This window comes from Bufo bufo, chromosome 3 (assembly GCF_905171765.1).
Source record: "Bufo bufo chromosome 3, aBufBuf1.1, whole genome shotgun sequence".
Taxonomy (NCBI): Eukaryota; Metazoa; Chordata; class Amphibia; order Anura; family Bufonidae; genus Bufo; species Bufo bufo.
The window spans coordinates 158,262,284-158,282,198 of record NC_053391.1 but is presented as its reverse complement, the minus strand read 5'-3'; the positions used below and the strand labels follow the sequence as shown (position 1 = coordinate 158,282,198).

The 19,915-nt window shown below is 46.4% G+C and overlaps 1 protein-coding gene across 2 annotated transcripts in view; it reads right to left on the bottom strand.

Annotated features, from left to right (window-relative positions):
* Positions 1–2,462: 2,462 nt before the first annotated feature.
* The window catches only part of LOC120994865 (acetylserotonin O-methyltransferase-like), a 178,729-nt gene continuing 161,276 nt past the window's right edge, over positions 2,463–19,915 (bottom strand). For both annotated transcript variants that reach the window (XM_040423732.1, XM_040423733.1), the window contains exon 8: positions 2,463–2,824. In XM_040423732.1, coding sequence (XP_040279666.1) covers positions 2,613–2,824 — 212 coding nt within the window. In that variant the 3' untranslated portion in view covers positions 2,463–2,612. The remainder of the gene's footprint in view (positions 2,825–19,915) is intronic.

Genomic DNA, 19,915 nt, shown 5'->3' with positions numbered 1-19,915 from the left:
GATGGAGTTACAATATACTCAATTCAGTCCACTGCAGCCTTTTGGGCAGGGGCGTACATAGAAATCACTGGGCCCCATAGCAAGCATCTGAATTGGGCCCCCTAACCCCACCCACTATCCACCCCTGGCCCGTCCCACCTCCTGTCCTGGCTCCTCCCATGCCACACCCCCATTAAAGAATCCCTAGTGCCCCCCAAAATGCCTGGGGGGAAGGAGTAGGAGAGCACACTGTCCACTATGATCCTCCCAAACCCTTAATGCCCCCCAAAATGCTCAGGACAGTGTGCTTTCCTTCTACTCCTCTCCCCCCTGGCATTTTGGGGGGCATTAGGGGTTGAGGGGCTCATAGAGGACTCGGGGGGGAAGAGGCTCATAGAGGACAGTGTGCTTTCTTCCTACTCTTCCCCGAACCTGAACATTTTGGGGTAATGGGGGCATTAGGGGGGCTCATAGAGGATTCAGGGGGGGGGGCTCATACAGGAAAGAGTAGGAGGAAAGGCGGGACATCATATAAGGATTTGTTGGTCTGCGGGTATCTGTTACTTCTTTACAATGTGCCCCCCTTGCCTGTCACTGCAGGGAGCTCCGCCAATATGCTGCATGTAGTACGCCATTACCCATGTGGAGAGTTCATGTATTAACTGTGCTCTTCAGATGAAACCCTAGGCTCTAGTATTATATGACCATCTGGTCATATAATACTAGAGCCTAGGGTTTCATCTGAAGAGCACAGTTAATACATGAACTCTCCACATGGGTAATGGCGTACTACATGCAGCATATTGGCGGAGCTCCCTGCAGTGACAGGCAAGGGGGGCACATTGTAAAGAAGTAACAGATATCACCCTGCCCCCCAGAGATTTGTAAACTAACACAGGCCTCAGGCAGCATAATATATAATATAGTCATAGTCAGAGTCGGCCGGGCCAGGCACTGCTGCAGGGAGTGCAGCCGGCAGTGACACGGCAGGACGAACGAACGGTACTTGTTCAACTTCTGAGTCTGAGTGACTTACTTCAGGCCAGCCAGCCAGGGACACAGTCGGTGCTTCAGAATCTTCCTCTTCATCACCTTAGCTTATGCACCCTAGCGACGGCGAAGTTCGAGCCGATTCTCCCGCCCCTTGCGCCACTGGCCAATCAGCAGCTGCCTCAACAGAATTGCTTTGTGCTGATTGGCCAGCGGCTCGAGCGATACATGCAGGCTGGCTTGATCCTGATTCTGCGTCAGCAGACTGTCAGGATCAGGTCAGGATCAGGTCAAATGGGGGGGGGGCGGCTTGGCGGCGATTGCGGAAGATGAATTGGGGCTGGAGAAAAGCAGCCGCATAGCCGGCTGCAGGTCATGAGTGGGCGGAGCCAAATAGTGTGGGCGGGGCCTTCTCTGCGCTACGGGCCCCCCAGTGCCGCGGGCCCCATAGCAGTGGCGTGGTCTGCCTCTATGGGCGGTACGCCACTGCTTTTGGGCAAAAAAAGTTTTTTTCATTGGATCAAATCTGCAGGGCCGCTACATGGTCTTTATGCCCCTTTACATAACACTACAAACTCAATGTATCTGCTGCTTGTGATTCAGCCTTTGACAGACAAGTGCTTATTGCAATTTCTACCCACCCTTGATTAAATACTGCTTTGTATATGCCTTTGGGTGTGCTGCTTGAAGGACGATAAGGAAAGAATACATTTGCTTACTGAAATATTTCCATATGTCCAAAAGCTGCTCATAAATCTCTCCCTAAAAAAAACATTGCTTGGAAAAAAAAACACATCTGACTAGTGGGTGTTCATTCCCAGGAGCAAGACATTAACCCTTTGTGTGCGCTGCCTTTGAACTCAAGGAATGACAAATTTCAGCAAGCAAATTTACTCTATCCATCTAATCTCTAGCTGAATAGTTATGTACAATTTCAAACACTGGTGACATTTAATAGATTTTTTTTTTAGACATGAAGAAATCTAGCTTAAAACACATCAGTTAATTTTAAGACATTTTCAGTCTTATGCCCCCTGCACACGACCGTATGGCTTTTTCAGTGTTTTGCAGTCCGATTTTCACGGATCCGTTGCTCCGTTTTTTGTTTCCGTTGTGTTTCCGTTTCTGTTCCGTTTTTCCGTTCCGTTTTTCCTTATGGCATATACAGTATACAGTAATTACATAGATAAAATTGGGCTGGGCATAACATTTTCAATAGATGGTTCCGCAAAAAACGGAACGGAAACGGAAGACATACGGATGCATATCCGTATGTGTTCCATTTTTTTGCGGACCCATTGACTTGAATGGAGCCACGGAACGTGATTTGCGGGCAATAATAGGACATGTTCTATCTTTAAACGGAACGGAAAAACGGAAATACGGAAACGGAATGCATATGGAGTACATTCCGTTTTTTTTTGCGGAACCATTGAAATGAATGGTTTCGTATACGGACCGTATACGGAACGCAAAAAACGGCCAGTAAACGGGGAAAAAAACGGTCGTGTGCAGGAGGCCTTAAAAAGGATAACATGGAAGAATAAAATAACATTACTTCTGATATTGATGCAGCATTAACACAATAAACGACTCATTTGTAATAAACTGTAGTCAGTTTCGTAAGATAATGACACTTGTATCTACTTTCTTCCCAGTATTGCTTCATACATCTTTCCAGCTGCTTTGACTTTAATGTCCCTGAAGCCTGTTTTTGTAAGGAGCTTGGTATATTCAGATGGTGTCCGTTCTCTTCCTTCTGTCTGGAGCAGCATTTGCAATGAATACATCTGGGAAATCACCGGGCCACTTTTGTCTTCATTTAGAAGGAATTCAACTATCAGCACTCCACCACCTAATGATTACCAGGAGAAAAAAACTGTGGTGATTATTTGGCATAATTGTAAGAAAGAACCATGCGACGTTCTGATTTTCTTCTGTGTAATAAAATTGAAAAAAATGTTTTATAAAAAAAAAAGTTTCAAGTAAAAAAGTGTCCTTTTACATTTACAATAATAATAATAATAATAATAAAAATAAAAAAATAGACATATTAGGTATTGTTGCATATGTAATGACCGCCTATCACAATTTTTCCATCTGGTGAACACCATCCTCCCAAAAAACATAATATCTATTGGTATATATACACTGCTCAAAAAAATAAAGGGAACACTTAAACAACACAATGTAACTCCAAGTCAATCACACGTCTGTGAAATCAAACTGTCCACTTAGGAAGCAACACTGAGTGACAATCAATTTCACATGCTGTTGTGCAAATGGGATAGACAACAGGTGGAAATTATAGGCAATTAGCAAGACACCCCCAATAAAGGAGTGGTTCTGCAGGTGGTGATCACAGACCACTTCTCAGTTCCTATGCTTCCTGGCTGATGTTTTGGTCACTTTTGAATGCTGGCGGTGCTTTCACTCTAGTGGTAGCATGAGACGGAGTCTACAACCCACACAAGTGGCTCAGGTAGTGCAGCTTATCCAGAATGGCAAATCAATGCGAGCTGTGGCAAGAAGGTTTGCTGTGTCTGTCAGCGTAGTGTCCAGAGCATGGAGGCGCTACCAGTAGACAGGCCAGTACATCAGGAGACGTGGAGGAGGCCGTAGGAGGGCAACAACCCAGCAGCAGGACTGCTACCTCCGCCTTTGTGCAAGGAGGAACAGGAGGAGCACTGCCAGAGCCCTGCAAAATGACCTCCAGCAGGCCACAAATGTGCATGTGTCTGCTCAAACGGTCAGAAACAGACTCCATGAGGGTGATATGAGGGCCCGACGTCCACAGGTGGGGGTTGTGCTTACAGCCCAACACCGTGCAGGACGTTTGGCATTTGCCAGAGAACACCAAGATTGGCAAATTCGCCACTGGCGTCCTGTGCTCTTTACAGATGAAAGCAGGTTCACACTGAGCACATGTAACAGACGTGACAGAGTCTTGAGACGCCGTGGAGAACGTTCTGCTGCCTGCAACATCCTCCAGCATGACCGGTTTGGCATTGGGTCAGTAATGGTGTGGGGTGGCATTTCTTTAGAGGGCCGCACAGCCCTCCATGTGCTCGCCAGAGGTAGCCTGACTGCCATTAGGTACCGAGATGAGATCCTCAGACCCCTTGTGAGACCATATGCTGGTGCGGTTGGCCCTGGGTTCCTCCTAATGCAAGACAATGTTAGACCTCATGTGGCTGGAGTGTGTCAGCAGTTCCTGCAAGACAAAGGCATTGATGCTATGGACTGGCCCGCCCGTTCCCCAGACCTGAATCCAATTGAGCACTTCTGGGACATCATGTCTCGCTCTATCCACCAACGTCACGTTGCACCACAGACTGTCCAGGAGTTGGCAGATGCTTTAGTCCAGGTCTGGGAGGAGATCCCTCAGGAGACCGTCCGCCACCTCATCAGGATCATGCACAGGCGTTGTAGGGAGGTCATACAGGCACGTGGAGGCCACACACACTACTGAGCCTCATTTTGACTTGTTTTAAGGACATTACATCAAAGTTGGATCAGCCTGTAGTGTGTTTTTCCACTTTAATTTTGAGTGTGACTCCAAATCCAGACCTCCATGGGTTGAAAAATTTGATTTCCATTTTTTAATTTTTGTGTGATTTTGTTGTCAGCACATTCAACTATGTAAAGAACAAAGTATTTCAGAAGAATATTTAATTAATTCAGATCTAGGATGTGTTATTTTTGTGTTTCCTTTATTTTTTTGAGCAGTGTATATACTAGCAGAAGTACCCGGCTTTGCATGGGTATATTTCATCTATTTAATTTAATGTTTGTGTATGTCATTAAAAGATATCGACAGTATCCACTATAACAGTGTCATCCACAGCGCCCTGCCCCTTTAAAGCTGACCTACAGCAGTGAAGAAAAATGGCTGGGTTGTTGTGGAAACCTGGTGTAAAACAGTGTGTATGTGGAGACTAAGGGCCTGCGAGCTTCTATTGGCTGATAAGGGTCATGTGACCAGGCTTCTATTGGCTAATGCATTTTTGGGGAATATCTCATGCAGAAATGTCCATTTGAACAGCTCACTCTCAGACAGCAGCACTTTGCTGTCTGAGCGTGAGCTTCAGGGAGAAAGTCACACTACCTCCCACCCCTGTCTATAACAATAGTTGATTTTTACCTTAATTTTTTTCCATCCCTTTCGGCTGCTGAGTGGGAGGGGCGTGGCCGAACCAGGTTGAGGGTATGGCTTAGTGGGTCCTTTGTTGGGGTTGAATGGTCACCCTATCTGCCCCCTGAACTGTCACCTCCACAGCACTCCGCTCCCTTAACAGTGTCATTCACTGAGCCCTGCCCCTTTAAAGCTGACCTACAGCAGTGAAGAAAAATGGCTGGGTTGTTGTGGAAACCTGGTGTAAAACAGTGTGTATGTGGAGACTAAGGGCCTGCGAGCTTCTATTGGCTGATAAGGGTCATGTGACCAGGCTTCTATTGGCTAATGCATTTTTGGGGAATATCTCATGCAGAAATGTCCATTTGAACAGCTCACTCTCAGACAGCAGCACTTTGCTGTCTGAGCGTGAGCTTCAGGGAGAAAGTCACACTACCTCCCACCCCTGTCTATAACAATAGTTGATTTTTACCTTAATTTTTTTCCATCCCTTTCGGCTGCTGAGTGGGAGGGGCGTGGCCGAACCAGGTTGAGGGTATGGCTTAGTGGGTCCTTTGTTGGGGTTGAATGGTCACCCTATCTGCCCCCTGAACTGTCACCTCCACAGCACTCCGCTCCCTTAACAGTGTCATTCACTGAGCCCTGCCCTTTTAAAGCTGACCTACAGCAGTGAAGAAAAATGGCTGGGTTGTTATGGAAACCTGGTGTAAATCTGTGTGTATGTGGAGATTAAAGACCTGCGAGCTTCTATTGGCTGATAAGGGACATGTGGGGCGTCACAGCTCTCTAGCACGTACCGTTCCTGAGATATTCCCAAAAAAGGAGATGGTGTACTGTGGAGGTCACTAATAAAGGGGTGGTTGCTGTGGAGGTCACTGTTAAAGGGGCGGCCGCTGTGGAGATCTCTGTTAAGGGGGCAGGGAATGGTGCTGGTCACAGTTAAGAGATGGGTTATTGTTGACAAGACGGGGTGCTGTGGAGGTCACAAATAAATGGCTGGCCGCTGTGGAGGTCACTGTTAAAGGGGCGGACCCTGTGGAGGTTACTGTTAAGGGGGTGGGGTACTGTGGAGGTCACTATTAAAGGAGCAGCTGCTGTGGAGATCACTGTTAAGGGGGTGGGTTATTGTGGAAATCACTGTTAAGGAGATTGGGTACTGTAGGGGTCACTTATAAGGGGGCGGCCGCTGTGGAGGTCACAGTCAAAGGGGAGGCAGCTGTGGATGTTACTGTTAAGGGGGCGATGTTCTAATGTCAGCAAAACCTAACTAGTCTATTCCTACTTTTATCTATGCCCCCGTTACTCCAGAAATATAACTTTTATAATATGCTAATTAGCCTCTAAGAGCATGGGGGGCGTTGCCCCTGCTCCTAGAGGCTCTGTTCTCCCACCTCTGGGAACGCCCTGCTACACCTGACAGGGCCAGGCAGCGTTCACCTCCTCCTGCCGGCTCTCTGTGCTGGGGAAATCTCGCGCCGTTCAGTATTCGGCGCAGGCACAGTGAGACCGCCCCTTCACTCACTGTGCCTGCACCGAATACTGAATGGGATTGCGCAGGCGCGAGATTTGCGCGGCAGACAGGGCCAGCAGTAGGAGACCAACACTGCCTGGCCCTTTCAATCTAGTGTAGCAGGGCATGGCCAGAGGTGGGAGAACGGAGCCTCTAGAAGCAGGGGCATTGCCACCCCTGCTCCTAGAGGCTAAATAGCATTTTATAAAAGTTATATTTATGGAGTAACGGGGGGCATAGATAAAAGTAGGAATAGACTAGTTAGGTTCAGCTGACATTAGCGATGTGCTAATGTCAGCTAGTTTTGTAGGGTTAATTCTCTTTAAAGCAGTGGGGTACTGTGAGATCACTGTTAAGGCAGCGGGGTATTGTGAGTTCACTGTTAAGGGAGCGGGGTACTGTACTGTGACTGTGTCACTGTTAAAGGAGCAGTCGCTGTGGAGGTATCTGTTATGGGGCGGGAATGGTGAAGGTCACAGTTAAGGGGACTGTAACCTATGGTCAGTGTTAAGGGGAGGGTGCTGTAGAGGTCACTGTTAAGGGGGCGGGCCCCTGTGGAGGTCATTGTCAAGGGGTGGAATACTGTGGAACTCACTGTTAAAGGGGCAGGCTGCTGTGAAGATCAAAGTTAAGGGGGTGGGCTCCTGTGGAGGTTCCATTTTAAGGAGGCGGGGCACTGTGGGGGGTCAATGTTAAGGGATGGGGATGTGGAGTTCACTGTTAAGGGGGCAGGGTACTGTAGATGTCACTTTTATAGTGGATACGGTCGATATCTTTGAACGACACACACAAACATTAAATTAAATAGATTAAATATACCCATACGAAACCGAGTCCTTCTACTAGTGTTGTCACAGCCTTTGCTGTGTGCGCCGTGACACTTGTGCCATGCTTGCTGTTGCTGGTGGCAACGTGTTGCTGCTATGGCAAGTGGTGGCAGTGTCTCGGCTTTGGCTGTGTGCGTCGTGACATGGTTGCCACGCATGTTGTTGCCGGTGGTAACGTGTTGGCTGGTGTGTGCACTTCCTCTTTAAGTTGTAGCCTTCCCCTGTCTGGTGCTGTAAGGGTTAACCCCCTGATTGGGTGTGGTCGCTTTGGGCTATTTAGCTTCTGCTGGAAGCTTGTAGCTTAGTGTTCCTTCAGGCTTGGTGTGGTCCTGGCTTTACCATCTGTCCAGTGAGGGCCACCCTTGTGGTCATCAAGGTCTTCCCAGTTTCTGTGTGGTTCCTCCTTGTCTTCCTTCCCCTCCTGAGGTGTTGTTTATGGTGTGGGTTTGAGTTGGAGGTTTGTTGTACATCTTGTTTGTTGTTGTATGTCTGGGATGTTGTTGGTGTTTGTCCCTGCATGTGTGCAAGACGTTTCCCTTTGTCTGTGTTACCTCCGTGAGAGGGCTGGTTTCCCGGAGGGGTGAACCATAAGCCTGTATGCAGCGCTGCTTGGGGCTGCCATGCACTGTGTGAGCATGGGGGGCTCTGGCAGAGTTGGTATGCTGGATTCCTGTGTGGGTTGTTTGTACTGTGACCTGCTGTGTGTTCGGGCAGCTGTACTTATGCACGGGTTCCAGTTGTGGAGGCTTCGGCAGGTAAGTTAGTAGTCTTGTTGTTCTTACCTGCCAATCCTCTAGCTGTGTATGGGCTTCCCTTTTCCCTGCTGCTAGGCCATTTGAGACTCCTGTTCATCCATGTCTGGGAAGAACAGGTCGTCTCTCCCCTGCACCTATGTGAGGAATTATCAGGGCGAATCAGGGCCATAGGTATCCTGGTATGAGCCGTCCCACTATCCAGGTCCACTCATACGGTAAGGAGTTAGGGTGAGGATTAGGGATGCAATAGGAGGTGACCTGCTCCCTGATTGCAGCGTCCTGGCCTAGCTGCTTCCCCTTTATCCCTTTACATTGTACGGTGAGGGGGTTTCCCCACTCCCCACTGTGACAAGTGTATAATATATATATGAAATAGGAATGGGACGGCTCACTCACTATATACACGGATTGGTGCCAATGTCCAAAACAGAATCACCCCTTCAAAACAGTATAATCTAAATAGTATTGGACCGGCACTCAGACAAATGGTTTCACGCAGAGAACCAGTATGATATGATAAAAAAGTGCAATTTAATAAAACATAAAATACATAAAAACATACATACAAGTACTAGTGGGATAAATGAGATGGTGGCTCAATAGCTCATGTAAAGTCCATACACTACAAATTGTTGAGGTCAATGTTCCATATTTGAACGAATATTTGATTACAAACTCTATCCAAATGGTACATAGGAAAGATCGATAAGAAAAAATCGGTATAAAAAAAATCTATGGTACACAGTCTTAAACTGTAATGAGTGTGATACTCACTTTATGCGCAGTCCTGTGGCGTCACACGTGTAAAAGCACTTACCTTGGTGTCGGTTTGATCAGATGCAAACGGCAGAGTGTGATTACTTAACTGACGTCATAAAATCGGATCTCCGTATGATCGCTTCAATTATCGCGAGATGAGCTAGGGATCTATTTCGAAACGCGTCTGGGATCGATGGGATATTCATAAAGAGTCCGAAATTTGAAGCATGGCCATGCAATATTGAAAAAAACCTAAGAAATCGTCATTTGAAACAAAAGCAAGTAAAACTTGTGGTTGTCAATTTTACTCAACGGCTGGAGACTGACAATAATCCATGATAAAAAAGATCGAAGCTTCATCACAACTTTAACTGCGATTAATAGAGTCCGTACTATCTGAAAGATAAAGAAAAAGAAACAGCTCATCTCGCGATAATTGAAGCGATCATTCGGAGATCCGATTTTATGACGTCAGTTAAGTAATCACACTCTGCCGTTTGCATCTGATCAAACCGACACCAAGGTAAGCGCTTTTACACGTGGGACGCCACAGGACTGCGCATAAAGTGAGTATCACACTTATTACAGTTTAAGACTGTGTACCATAAATTTTTTCCTACCGACTTTTTCTTATCGATCTTTCTTATGTACCATTTGGATAGAGTTTGTAATTAGGGATGAGCGAACCCGAACTGTATAGTTCGGGTTCGTACCGAATTTTGGGGTGTCCGTGACACGGACCCGAACCCGAACATTTTTGTAAAAGTCCGGGTTCGGGTTCGGTGTTTGGCGCTTTCTTGGCGCTTTTTGAAAGGCTGCAAAGCAGCCAATCAACAAGTGTCATACTACTTGCCCCAAGAGGCCATCACAGCCTTGCCTACTATTGGCATGGCTGTGATTGGCCAGTGCAGCATGTGACCCAGCCTCTATATAAGCTTGGGTCACGTAGCGCTGCACGTCACTCTGCTGATACAAGCGTAGGGAGAGGTTGCAGCTGCGACGTTAGGGCGAGATTAGGCAGATTAACTCCTCCAAAAGACTTCATTCTGTGATCGATCTGCAGCTGTGGATCATTGAAGTGCTAATATCGACTTGCTCACTTTTTTGAGGCTGCCCAGAGCGTTTTTAGATCACTTTTTTCTGGGGTGATCGGTGGCCATTTTGTGACTTGTGGTGCGCCAGCACAAGCTATCACCAAGTGTATTTAACCATCAATAGTGTGGTTATTTTGTGCTATATCCTACATCAGCTGCAGGCTGAGCTTGTGTCACCGAAGTGCATTTAACCATCAACAGTCTGGTTATTTTTTGGCCATATACTACATCAGCTGCAGGCTGAGCCTGTGTCACCGAAGTGCATTTAACCATCAACAGTCTGGTTATTTTTTGGCCATATACTACATCTGGTGCAGGCTGAGCCTGTGTCACCCAAGTACATTTAACCATCAATAGTGTGGGTATTTTTTGGCCATATACTACATCAGGGGCAAGTTGAGCCTGTCACCCAGCGCCTAAAAAATAGACCTGACATTTCTATTCAACCAAATCTGTACTGTTTTAGCTGGTCAAGTTATTTGTAGTGACCGTAAAAGCACACTTTTTGTTCTGGGTTGAAAAACTATTCCCAAATTTGCCATTCTCAAAATAACTAGTTTCTGCTATATAAGGCCTACTTAAAATCTATCCCAAAAAGGATATCTTACATTGAAGGTGCTGATAGTGTCATTCAGAAAAACCTAAGACACACGCTACCGTGCAGATAGAAGTCTGATTCTGTGATTAAACCTATACCTGTCACACAGCGCAAAAAAAAACAGGCCTCACATTTCTATTCAACCAAATCTGTACTGTTTTAGCTGGTCAAGTTATTTGTAGTGACCGTAAAAGCACACTTTTTGTTCTGGGTTGAAAAACTATTCCCAAATTTGCCATTCTCAAAATAACTAGTTTCTGCTATATGAGGCCAACTTGAAATCTATCCCAAAAAGGATATCTTACATTGAAGGTGCTGATAGTGTTATTCAGAAAAACCTAAGACACACGCTACCGTGCAGATAGATGTCTGATTCTGTGATTCAACCTATACCTGTCACACAGCGCAAAAAAAAAACAGGCCTCACATTTCTATTCAACCAAATCTGTACTGTTTTAGCTGCTCAAGTTATTTGTAGTGACCGTAAAAGCACACTTTTTGTTCTGGGTTGAAAAACTATTCCCAAATTTGCCATTCTCAAAATAACTAGTTTCTGCTATATGAGGCCTACTTGAAATCTATCCCAAAAAGGATATCTTACATTGAAGGTGCTGATAGTGTCATTCAGAAAAACCTAAGACACACGCTACCGTGCAGATAGAAGTCTGCTTCTGTGATTAAACCTATACCTGTCACACAGCGCAAAAAAAAACAGGCCTCACATTTCTATTCAACCAAATCTGTACTATTTTAGCTGGTCAAGTTATTTGTAGTGACCGTAAAAGCACACTTTTTGTTATGGGTTGAAAAACTATTCCCAAATTTGCCATTCTCAAAATTGTGGTGAACGGGAACAATGAGGAAAACATCTAATAAGGGACGCGGACGCGGATGTGGATATGGTCGTGGTGGTGTTAGTGGACCCTCTGGTGCTGGGAGAGGACGTGGCCGTTCTGCCACAGCTACACGTCCTAGTGAACCAACTACCTCAGGTCCCAGTAGCCAGCATAATTTACAGCGATATTTTGTGGGGCCCAATGCCGTTCTAAGGATGGTAAGGCCTGAGCAGGTACAGGCATTAGTCAATTGGGTGGCCGACAGTGGATCCAGCACGTTCACATTATCTCCCACCCAGTCTTCTGCAGAAAGCGCACAGATGGCGCATGAAAACCAAGCCCATCAGTCTGTCACATCACCCCTATGCATATCAGGGAAACTGTCTGAGCCTCAAGTTATGCAGCAGTCTCTTATGCTGTTTGAAGACTCTGCTGCCAGGGTTTCCCAAGGGAATCCACCTAGCCCTTCCCCAGGGGTGGAAGAGATAGAATGCACTAACGCACAACCACTTATGTTTCCTGATGATGAGGACATGGGAATACCACCTCAGCACGTCTCTGATGATGACGAAACACAGGTGCCAACTGCTGCGTCTTTCTGCAGTGTGCAGACTGAACAGGAGGTCAGGGATCAAGACTGGGTGGAAGACGATGCAGGGGACGATGAGGTCCTAGACCCCACATGGAATGAAGGTCATGCCACTGACTTTCAGAGTTCGGAGGAAGAGGCAGTGGTGAGACCGAGCCAACAGCGTAGCAAAAGAGGGAGCAGTGGGCAAAATCAGAACACCCGCCGCCAAGAGACTCCGCCTGCTACTGACCGCCGCCATCTGGGACCGAGCACCCCAAAGGCAGCTTCAAGGAGTTCCCTGGCATGGCAGTTCTTCAAACAATGTGCTGACGACAAGACCCGAGTGGTTTGCATGCTGTGCCATCAGAGCCTGAAGCGAGGCATTAACGTTCTGAACCTTAGCACAACCTGCATGACCAGGCACCTGCATGCAAAGCATGAACTGCAGTGGAGTAAACACCTTAAAAACAAGGAAGTCACTCAGGCTCCCCCTGCTACCTCTTCTGCTGCTGCCGCCTCGGCCTCTTCTGCTGCTGCTGCCGCCGCCTCGGCCTCTTCCTCTGCCTCTGGAGGAACGTTGGCACCTGCCGCCCAGCAAACATGGGATGTACCACCAACACCACCACCTGCGTCACCAAGCATCTCAACCATGTCACACGGCAGCGTTCAGCTCTCCATCTCACAAACATTTGAGAGAAAGCGTAAATTCCCACCTAGCCACCCTCAATCCCTGGCCCTGAATGCCAGCATTTCTAAACTACTGGCCTATGAAATGCTGTCATTTAGGCTGGTGGACACACACAGCTTCAAACAGCTCATGTCACTTGCTGTCCCACAGTATGTTGTTCCCAGCCGCCACTACTTCTCCAAGAGAGCCGTGCCTTCCCTGCACAAACAAGTGTCCGATAAAATCAAGTGTGCACTGCGCAACACCATCTGTGGCAAGGTTCACCTAACCACAGATACGTGGACCAGTAAGCACGGCCAGGGACGCTATATCTCCCTAACTGCACACTGGGTAAATGTAGTGGCGGCTGGGCCCCAGGCGGAGAGCTGTTTGGCGCACGTCCTTCCGCCGCCAAGGATCGCAGGGCAACATTCTTTGCCTCCTGTCTCCTCCTCCTCCTACTCAGCTTCCTCCTCCTCTTCTTCCACCTGCTCATCCAGTCAGCCACACACCTTCACCACCAACTTCAGCACAGCCCGGGGTAAACGTCAGCAGGCCATTCTGAAACTCATATGTTTGGGGGACAGGCCCCACACCGCACAGGAGTTGTGGCAGGGTATAGAACAACAGACCGACGAGTGGTTGCTGCCGTTGAGCTTCAAGCCCGGCCTGGTGGTGTGCGATAATGGGCGAAATCTCGTTGCAGCTCTGGGACTAGCCGGTTTGACGCACATCCCTTGCCTGGCGCATGTGCTGAATTTGGTGGTGCAGAAGTTCATTCGCAACTACCCCGACATGTAAGAGCTGCTGCATAAAGTGCGGGCCGTCTGTTCGCGCTTCCGGCGTTCACACCCTGCCGCTGCTCGCCTGTCTGCGCTACAGCGTAACTTCGGCCTTCCCGCTCACCGCCTCATATGCGACGTACCCACCAGGTGGAACTCCACCTTGCATATGCTGGACAGACTGTGCGAGCAGCAGCAGGCCATAGTGGAGTTTCAGCTGCAGCACACACGGGTAAGTCGCACTGTGGATCAGACCCACTTCACCACCAATGACTGGGCCTCCATGCGAGACCTGTGTGCCCTGTTGCGCAGTTTCGAATACTCCACCAACATGGCCAGTGGCGATGACGCCGTTATCAGCGTTACAATACCACTTCTATGTCTCCTTGAGAAAACACTTAGGGCGATGATGGAAGAGGAGGTGGCCCAGGAGGAAGAGGAGGAAGAGGGGTCATTTTTAGCACTTTCAGGCCAGTCTCTTCGAAGTGACTCAGAGGGAGGTTTTTTGCAACACCAGAGGCCAGGTACAAATGTGGCCAGACAGGGCCCACTACTGGAGGACGAGGAGGACGAGGATGAGGAGGAGGTGGAGGAGGATGAGGATGAAGCATGTTCACAGCGGGGTGGCACCCAAAGCAGCTCGGGCCCATCACTGGTGCGTGGCTGGGGGGAAACACAGGACGATGACGATACGCCACCCACAGAGGACAGCTTGTCCTTACCTCTGGGCAGCCTGGCACACATGAGCGACTACATGCTGCAGTGCCTGCGCAATGACAGCAGAGTTGCCCACATTTTAACGTGTGAGGACTACTGGGTTGCCACCCTGCTGGATCCCCGGTACAAAGACAATGTTCCCACCTTACTTCCTACACTGGAGCGTGATAGGAAGATGCGCGAGTACAAGCGCACGTTGGTAGACGCGCTACTAAGAGCATTCCCAAATATCACAGGGGAACCAGTGGAAGCCCAAGGCGAAGGCAGAGGAGGAGCAAGAGGTCGCCAACGCAGCTGTGTCACGGCCAGCTCCTCTGAGGGCAGGGTTAGCATGGCAGAGATGTGGAAAAGTTTTGTCACCACGCCACAGCTAACTGCACCACCACCTGATACGGAACGTGTTAGCAGGAGGCAACATTTCACTAACATGGTGGAACAGTACCTGTGCACACCCCTCCACGTACTGACTGATGGTTCGGCCCCATTCAACTTCTGGGTCTCCAAATTGTCCACGTGGCCAGAGCTAGCCTTTTATGCCTTGGAGGTGCTGGCCTGCCCGGCGGCCAGCGTTTTGTCTGAACGTGTATTCAGCACGGCAGGGGGCGTCATTACAGACAAACACAGCCGCCTGTCTACAGCCAATGTGGACAAGCTGACGTTCATAAAAATGAACCAGGCATGGATCCCACAGGACCTGTCTATCCCTTGTGCACATTAGATATTAACTACCTCCCCTTAACAATATATTATTCTACTCCAGGGCACTTCCTCATTCAATACTATTTTTAATTTCATTTTACCATTATATTGCGGGGCAACCCAAAGTTGAATGAACCTCTCCTCTGTCTGGGTGCCGGGGCCTAAATGTGTGACAGTGGCCTGTTCCAGTGGTGGGTGACGTGAAGCCTGATTCTCTGCTATGACATGAAGACTGATTCTGCGCTGACATAAGGCCAGATTCTCTGTTACGGGACCTCTCTCCTCTGTCTGGGTGCCGGGGCCTAAATGTGTGACAGTGGCCTGTTCCAGTGGAGGGTGACGTGAAGCCTGATTCTCTGCTATGACATGAAGACAGATTCTGTGCTGACATAAGGCCAGATTCTCTGTTACGGGACCTCTCTCCTCTGCCTGGGTGCCTGGGCCTAAATGTGTGACATTCGCCTGTTCCAGTGGTGGGTGACGTGAAGCCTGATTCTCTGCTATGACATGAAGACTGATTCTGCGCTGACATAAGGCCAGATTCTCTGTTACGGGACCTCTCTCCTCTGCCTGGGTGCCGGGGCCTAAATATGTGACAGTGGCCTGTTCCAGTGGTGGGTGACGTGAAGCCTGATTCTCTGCTATGACATGAAGACAGATTCTGCGCTGACATAAGGCCAGATTCTCTGTTACGGGACCTCTCTCCTCTGCCTGGGTGCCTGGGCCTAAATGTGTGACAGTGGCCTGTTCCAGTGGTGGGTAACGTGAAGCCTGATTCTCTGCTATGACATGAAGACTGATTCTGTGCTGACATAAGGCCAGATTCTCTGTTACGGGACCTCTCTCCTCTGCCTGGGTGCCTGGTCCTAAATGTGTGACAGTGGCCTGTTCCAGTGGTGGGTGACGTGAAGCCTGATTCTCTGCTATGACATGAAGACAGATTCTGTGCTGACATAAGGCCAGATTCTCTGTTACGGGACCTCTCTCCTCTGCCTGGGTGCCTGGGCCTAAATGTGTGACAGTGGCCTGTTCCAGTGTTGGGTGACGTGAAGCCTGATTCTCTGCTATGACATGAAGACTGATTCTGCGCTGACATAAGGCCAGATTCTCTGTTACGGGACCTCTCTCCTCTGCCTGGGTGCCTGGGCCTAAATGTGTGACAGTGGCCTGTTCCAGTGGTGGGTGACGTGAAGCCTGATTCTCTGCTATGACATGAAGACAGAATCTGTGCTGACATAAGGCCAGATTCTCTGTTACGGGACCTCTCTCCTCTGCCTTGGTGCCTGGGCCTAAATGTGTGACAGTGGCCTGTTCCAGTGGTGGGTGACGTGAAGCCTGATTCTCTGCTATGACATGAAGCCAGATTCTGTGCTGACATAAGGCCAGATTCTCTGTTACGGGACCTCTCTCCTCTGCCTGGGTGCCTGGGCCTAAATAAGTGACAGTGGCCTGTTCCAGTGGTGGGTGACGTGAAGTCTGATTCTCTGCTATGACAGAGTCCAGGTCTGGGAGGAGATCCCTCAGGAGACCGTCCGCCACCTCATCAGGATCATGCACAGGCGTTGTAGGGAGGTCATACAGGCACGTGGAGGCCACACACACTACTGAGCCTCATTTTGACTTGTTTTAAGGACATTACATCAAAGTTGGATCAGCCTGTAGTGTGTTTTTCCACTTTAATTTTGAGTGTGACTCCAAATCCAGACCTCCATGGGTTGAAAAATTTGATTTCCATTTTTTAATTTTTGTGTGATTTTGTTGTCAGCACATTCAACTATGTAAAGAACAAAGTATTTCAGAAGAATATTTAATTAATTCAGATCTAGGATGTGTTATTTTTGTGTTCCCTTTATTTTTTTGAGCAGTGTATATATATATATATATATATATATAATGTGTGATGCTCATTGCCATTTCATTGATCAAACATTGGAGGACATTTAGTTTTTTTATACTACAGTTAAGTTTCATGCACAACTATTTACAACACTTATCTGATGTGTACAGGTGAGCAGAAAAGGATAAAGGTCTTCTTGATTGAATCAAAATTTAGACTTCAGGGATAGCGAACGGAGTCTCCTTGACTGAAGTATACACAGAAGTGCCACGACAGGGTATTTTACCTCTGCATTCCAAATATACAACTAATGTACTAAAACAATACTAGACAATCAATTGGCATGTGTATTTAATTTTAAAAATATCAACGGGCGTGAATGCTGAGGTTTAAAATGTTGTACTAACCAATTAGATGTCATCCACATGTTAGTCAATGGGTAAAAATATTATAAGAGAAGGCTGAGGGGAGATTTGGGATGAATAAATTGATGTCACGAATTAATAAATTGAAGTAACATCATTCTGGGTATTACCCCTTAAGGACTGGGCTCATTTTCACCTTCAGGACCAGGCCATTTTTTGCAAATCTGACCAGTGTCACTTTATGTGGTGATAACTTTAAAACGCTTTGAGTACTCCAGGCCATTCTGAAATAGTTTTTTTGTCACATATTGTACTTCATGACACTGGTAAAATGGAGTAATTTTTTTTTAAAAAAATTAGCAAATTTCCAAGTCTCAATTTCTCTACTTCTATGATATATATTAATACCTACAAAAATAGTTATTACTTTACATTTCCCATATGTCTACTTCATGTTTGGATCATTTTGGGAATTATATTTTATTTTTGGGGACTTTACAAGGCTTAGAAGTTTAGTTTAGTAAATCTTGAAATTTCTCAGAAAGTTTGAAAAACCAACTTTTTAAGGACCAGTTCAGGTCTGAAGTCACTTTGTGAAGCTTACATTATGGAAACCACCAAAAAATGACCCCATTCTAGAAACTACACCCCTCATGGTATTCAAAACTGATTTTACAAACATCATTAACCCTTTAGGTGTTCCACAAAAATTAATGAAAAATATAGATACAATTTAAAATTTCACTTTTTTCAATTTTTTTTCCCGTTACAAAGCAAGGGTTAACAGCCAAACAAAACTCAATATTTATGGCCCTGATTCTGTAGTTTACAGAAACACCTCATATGTGGTCGTAAACTGCTGTACGGGCACACGACAGGGCGCAGAAGGAAAGGAATGCCATATGGTTTTTGGAAGGCAGATTTTGCTAGACTGTTTTTTTTGACACCATGTCCCATTTGAAGCCCCCCTGATGCACCCCTAGAGTAGAAACTCCAAAAAAGTTACCCCATTTTAGAAACTACGGGATAGGTTGGAAGTTTTATTAGTACTAGTTTAGAGTACATATGATTTTTGGTTGGTCTATATTACACTTTTTGTGAGGCAAGGTAACAAGAAATAGCTGTTTTGGCACCGTTTTTTTTTTTGTTATTTACAACATTCATCTGACAGGTTAGATCATGTGGTATTTTTATAGAGCAGGTTGTCACAGATGCGGCGATACCTAATATGTATACAATTTTTTTATTTATGTAAGTTTTACACAATGATTTCATTTTTATTTTTAAAAAAATCATGTTTTAGTGTCTCCATATGTCTGAGAGCCATAGTTTTTTCAGTTTTTGGGCGATTATCTTGGGTAGGGTATGATTTTTGCAGGGTGAGATGAAGGTTTGATTGGCACTATTTTGGGGTGCATATGCCTTTTTGATCGCTTGCTATTACACTTTTTGTAATGTAAGGTGACAAAAAATTGTTTATTTAGCACAGTTTTTATTTTTTATTTTTTACGGTGTTCATCTGAGGGTTTAGGTCATGTGATATTTTTATATAGCCGGTCGATACGGACGCGGCGATATCTAATATGTATACTTTTTTTATTTATGTTTTACACAATAACAGCTTTTTTTCCTTTTTTTTTTTTAAAGATATTGTCTCCATATTCTGAGCCATATTTTTTCTTTTTTTTGGGGCGATTGTCTCAGGTAGGGGCTCATTTTTTGCGGGATGAGGTGACGGTCAGATTGGTACTATTTTGGTGGGCGTATGCCTTTATGATCGCTTGCTGTTGTACTTTTTGTGATGTAAGGTGACAATTTTTTTTTTATTTAGCACAGTTTTAATTTTTAATTTTTTTACAGTGTTCATCTGAGGGGTTAGGTCATGTTAGATGTTTATGGAGCTGGTCGATACGGACGCGACAATACCTATTATGTCTATATGTCTTTTACCTATTTTTTTAAAAAAAAATTTACTTTATTTTTGAAAAAGGACGCTTTTTTTTTTTTTACTTGAAACTTTTAATTTTTTTGTAAAACTTAAATTTTATTAACTTTTTTTTTTCACTTTATTATTTGTCCCACTCTGGGACTTCAACATTACAGGGTCTGATTCCTGTTTCAATGCAGCACAATACATCTGTATTGTGCTGTATTGAACTGTTAGTGTCTTACACTGTAAGACGCTAACAGTTGCCTAGGAGACCCAGCCTGGAGGCCTTGGAATGGCTTGGGGCTGCCATAGCAACCATGGAGTCCCTGCCACAGCAGCGCGGAGACCGATGGATGAGGTGAGGGAGCGCAAACCTCCCAGCGCTGACCGCGGCATATGAGGGGTTAATCCACCGACATCGGCATCATCACCAATGCTGGTGGATGCAGCAGGGAGCCGGCTGTCAGTAACAGCCGGATCTCTGCTGCTGATCGCGGGACCGCACGTGGGGGAAGAGAAGGATCACAGGACAAGAATGCTCGTCCTCTAGCGCTAAGTGCCGTCTATTTAGGACGAGCATTCTCGTCCTGGGTCGTTAAGGTGCTAATAGGCTCATTCATCATAAAAATAGCCATAATACTTGCTGTCTGTGGGCCTGATAATCTAAGTCAAGCTTCATCTCTGGAAAAGAACCTAGGGTTGACATCATTATTTTCAACAATATCGAGCGATAAAAAAGTACTATGTACCCCAAAATGGTACCAAAGAAAATGTTAGCTCATAATGCATAGAACGAACCCTCACACAAGATCATTGTCAGTAAAATAAAAAAAAATATGGTTCTAAAACCACAGCGACACAAAC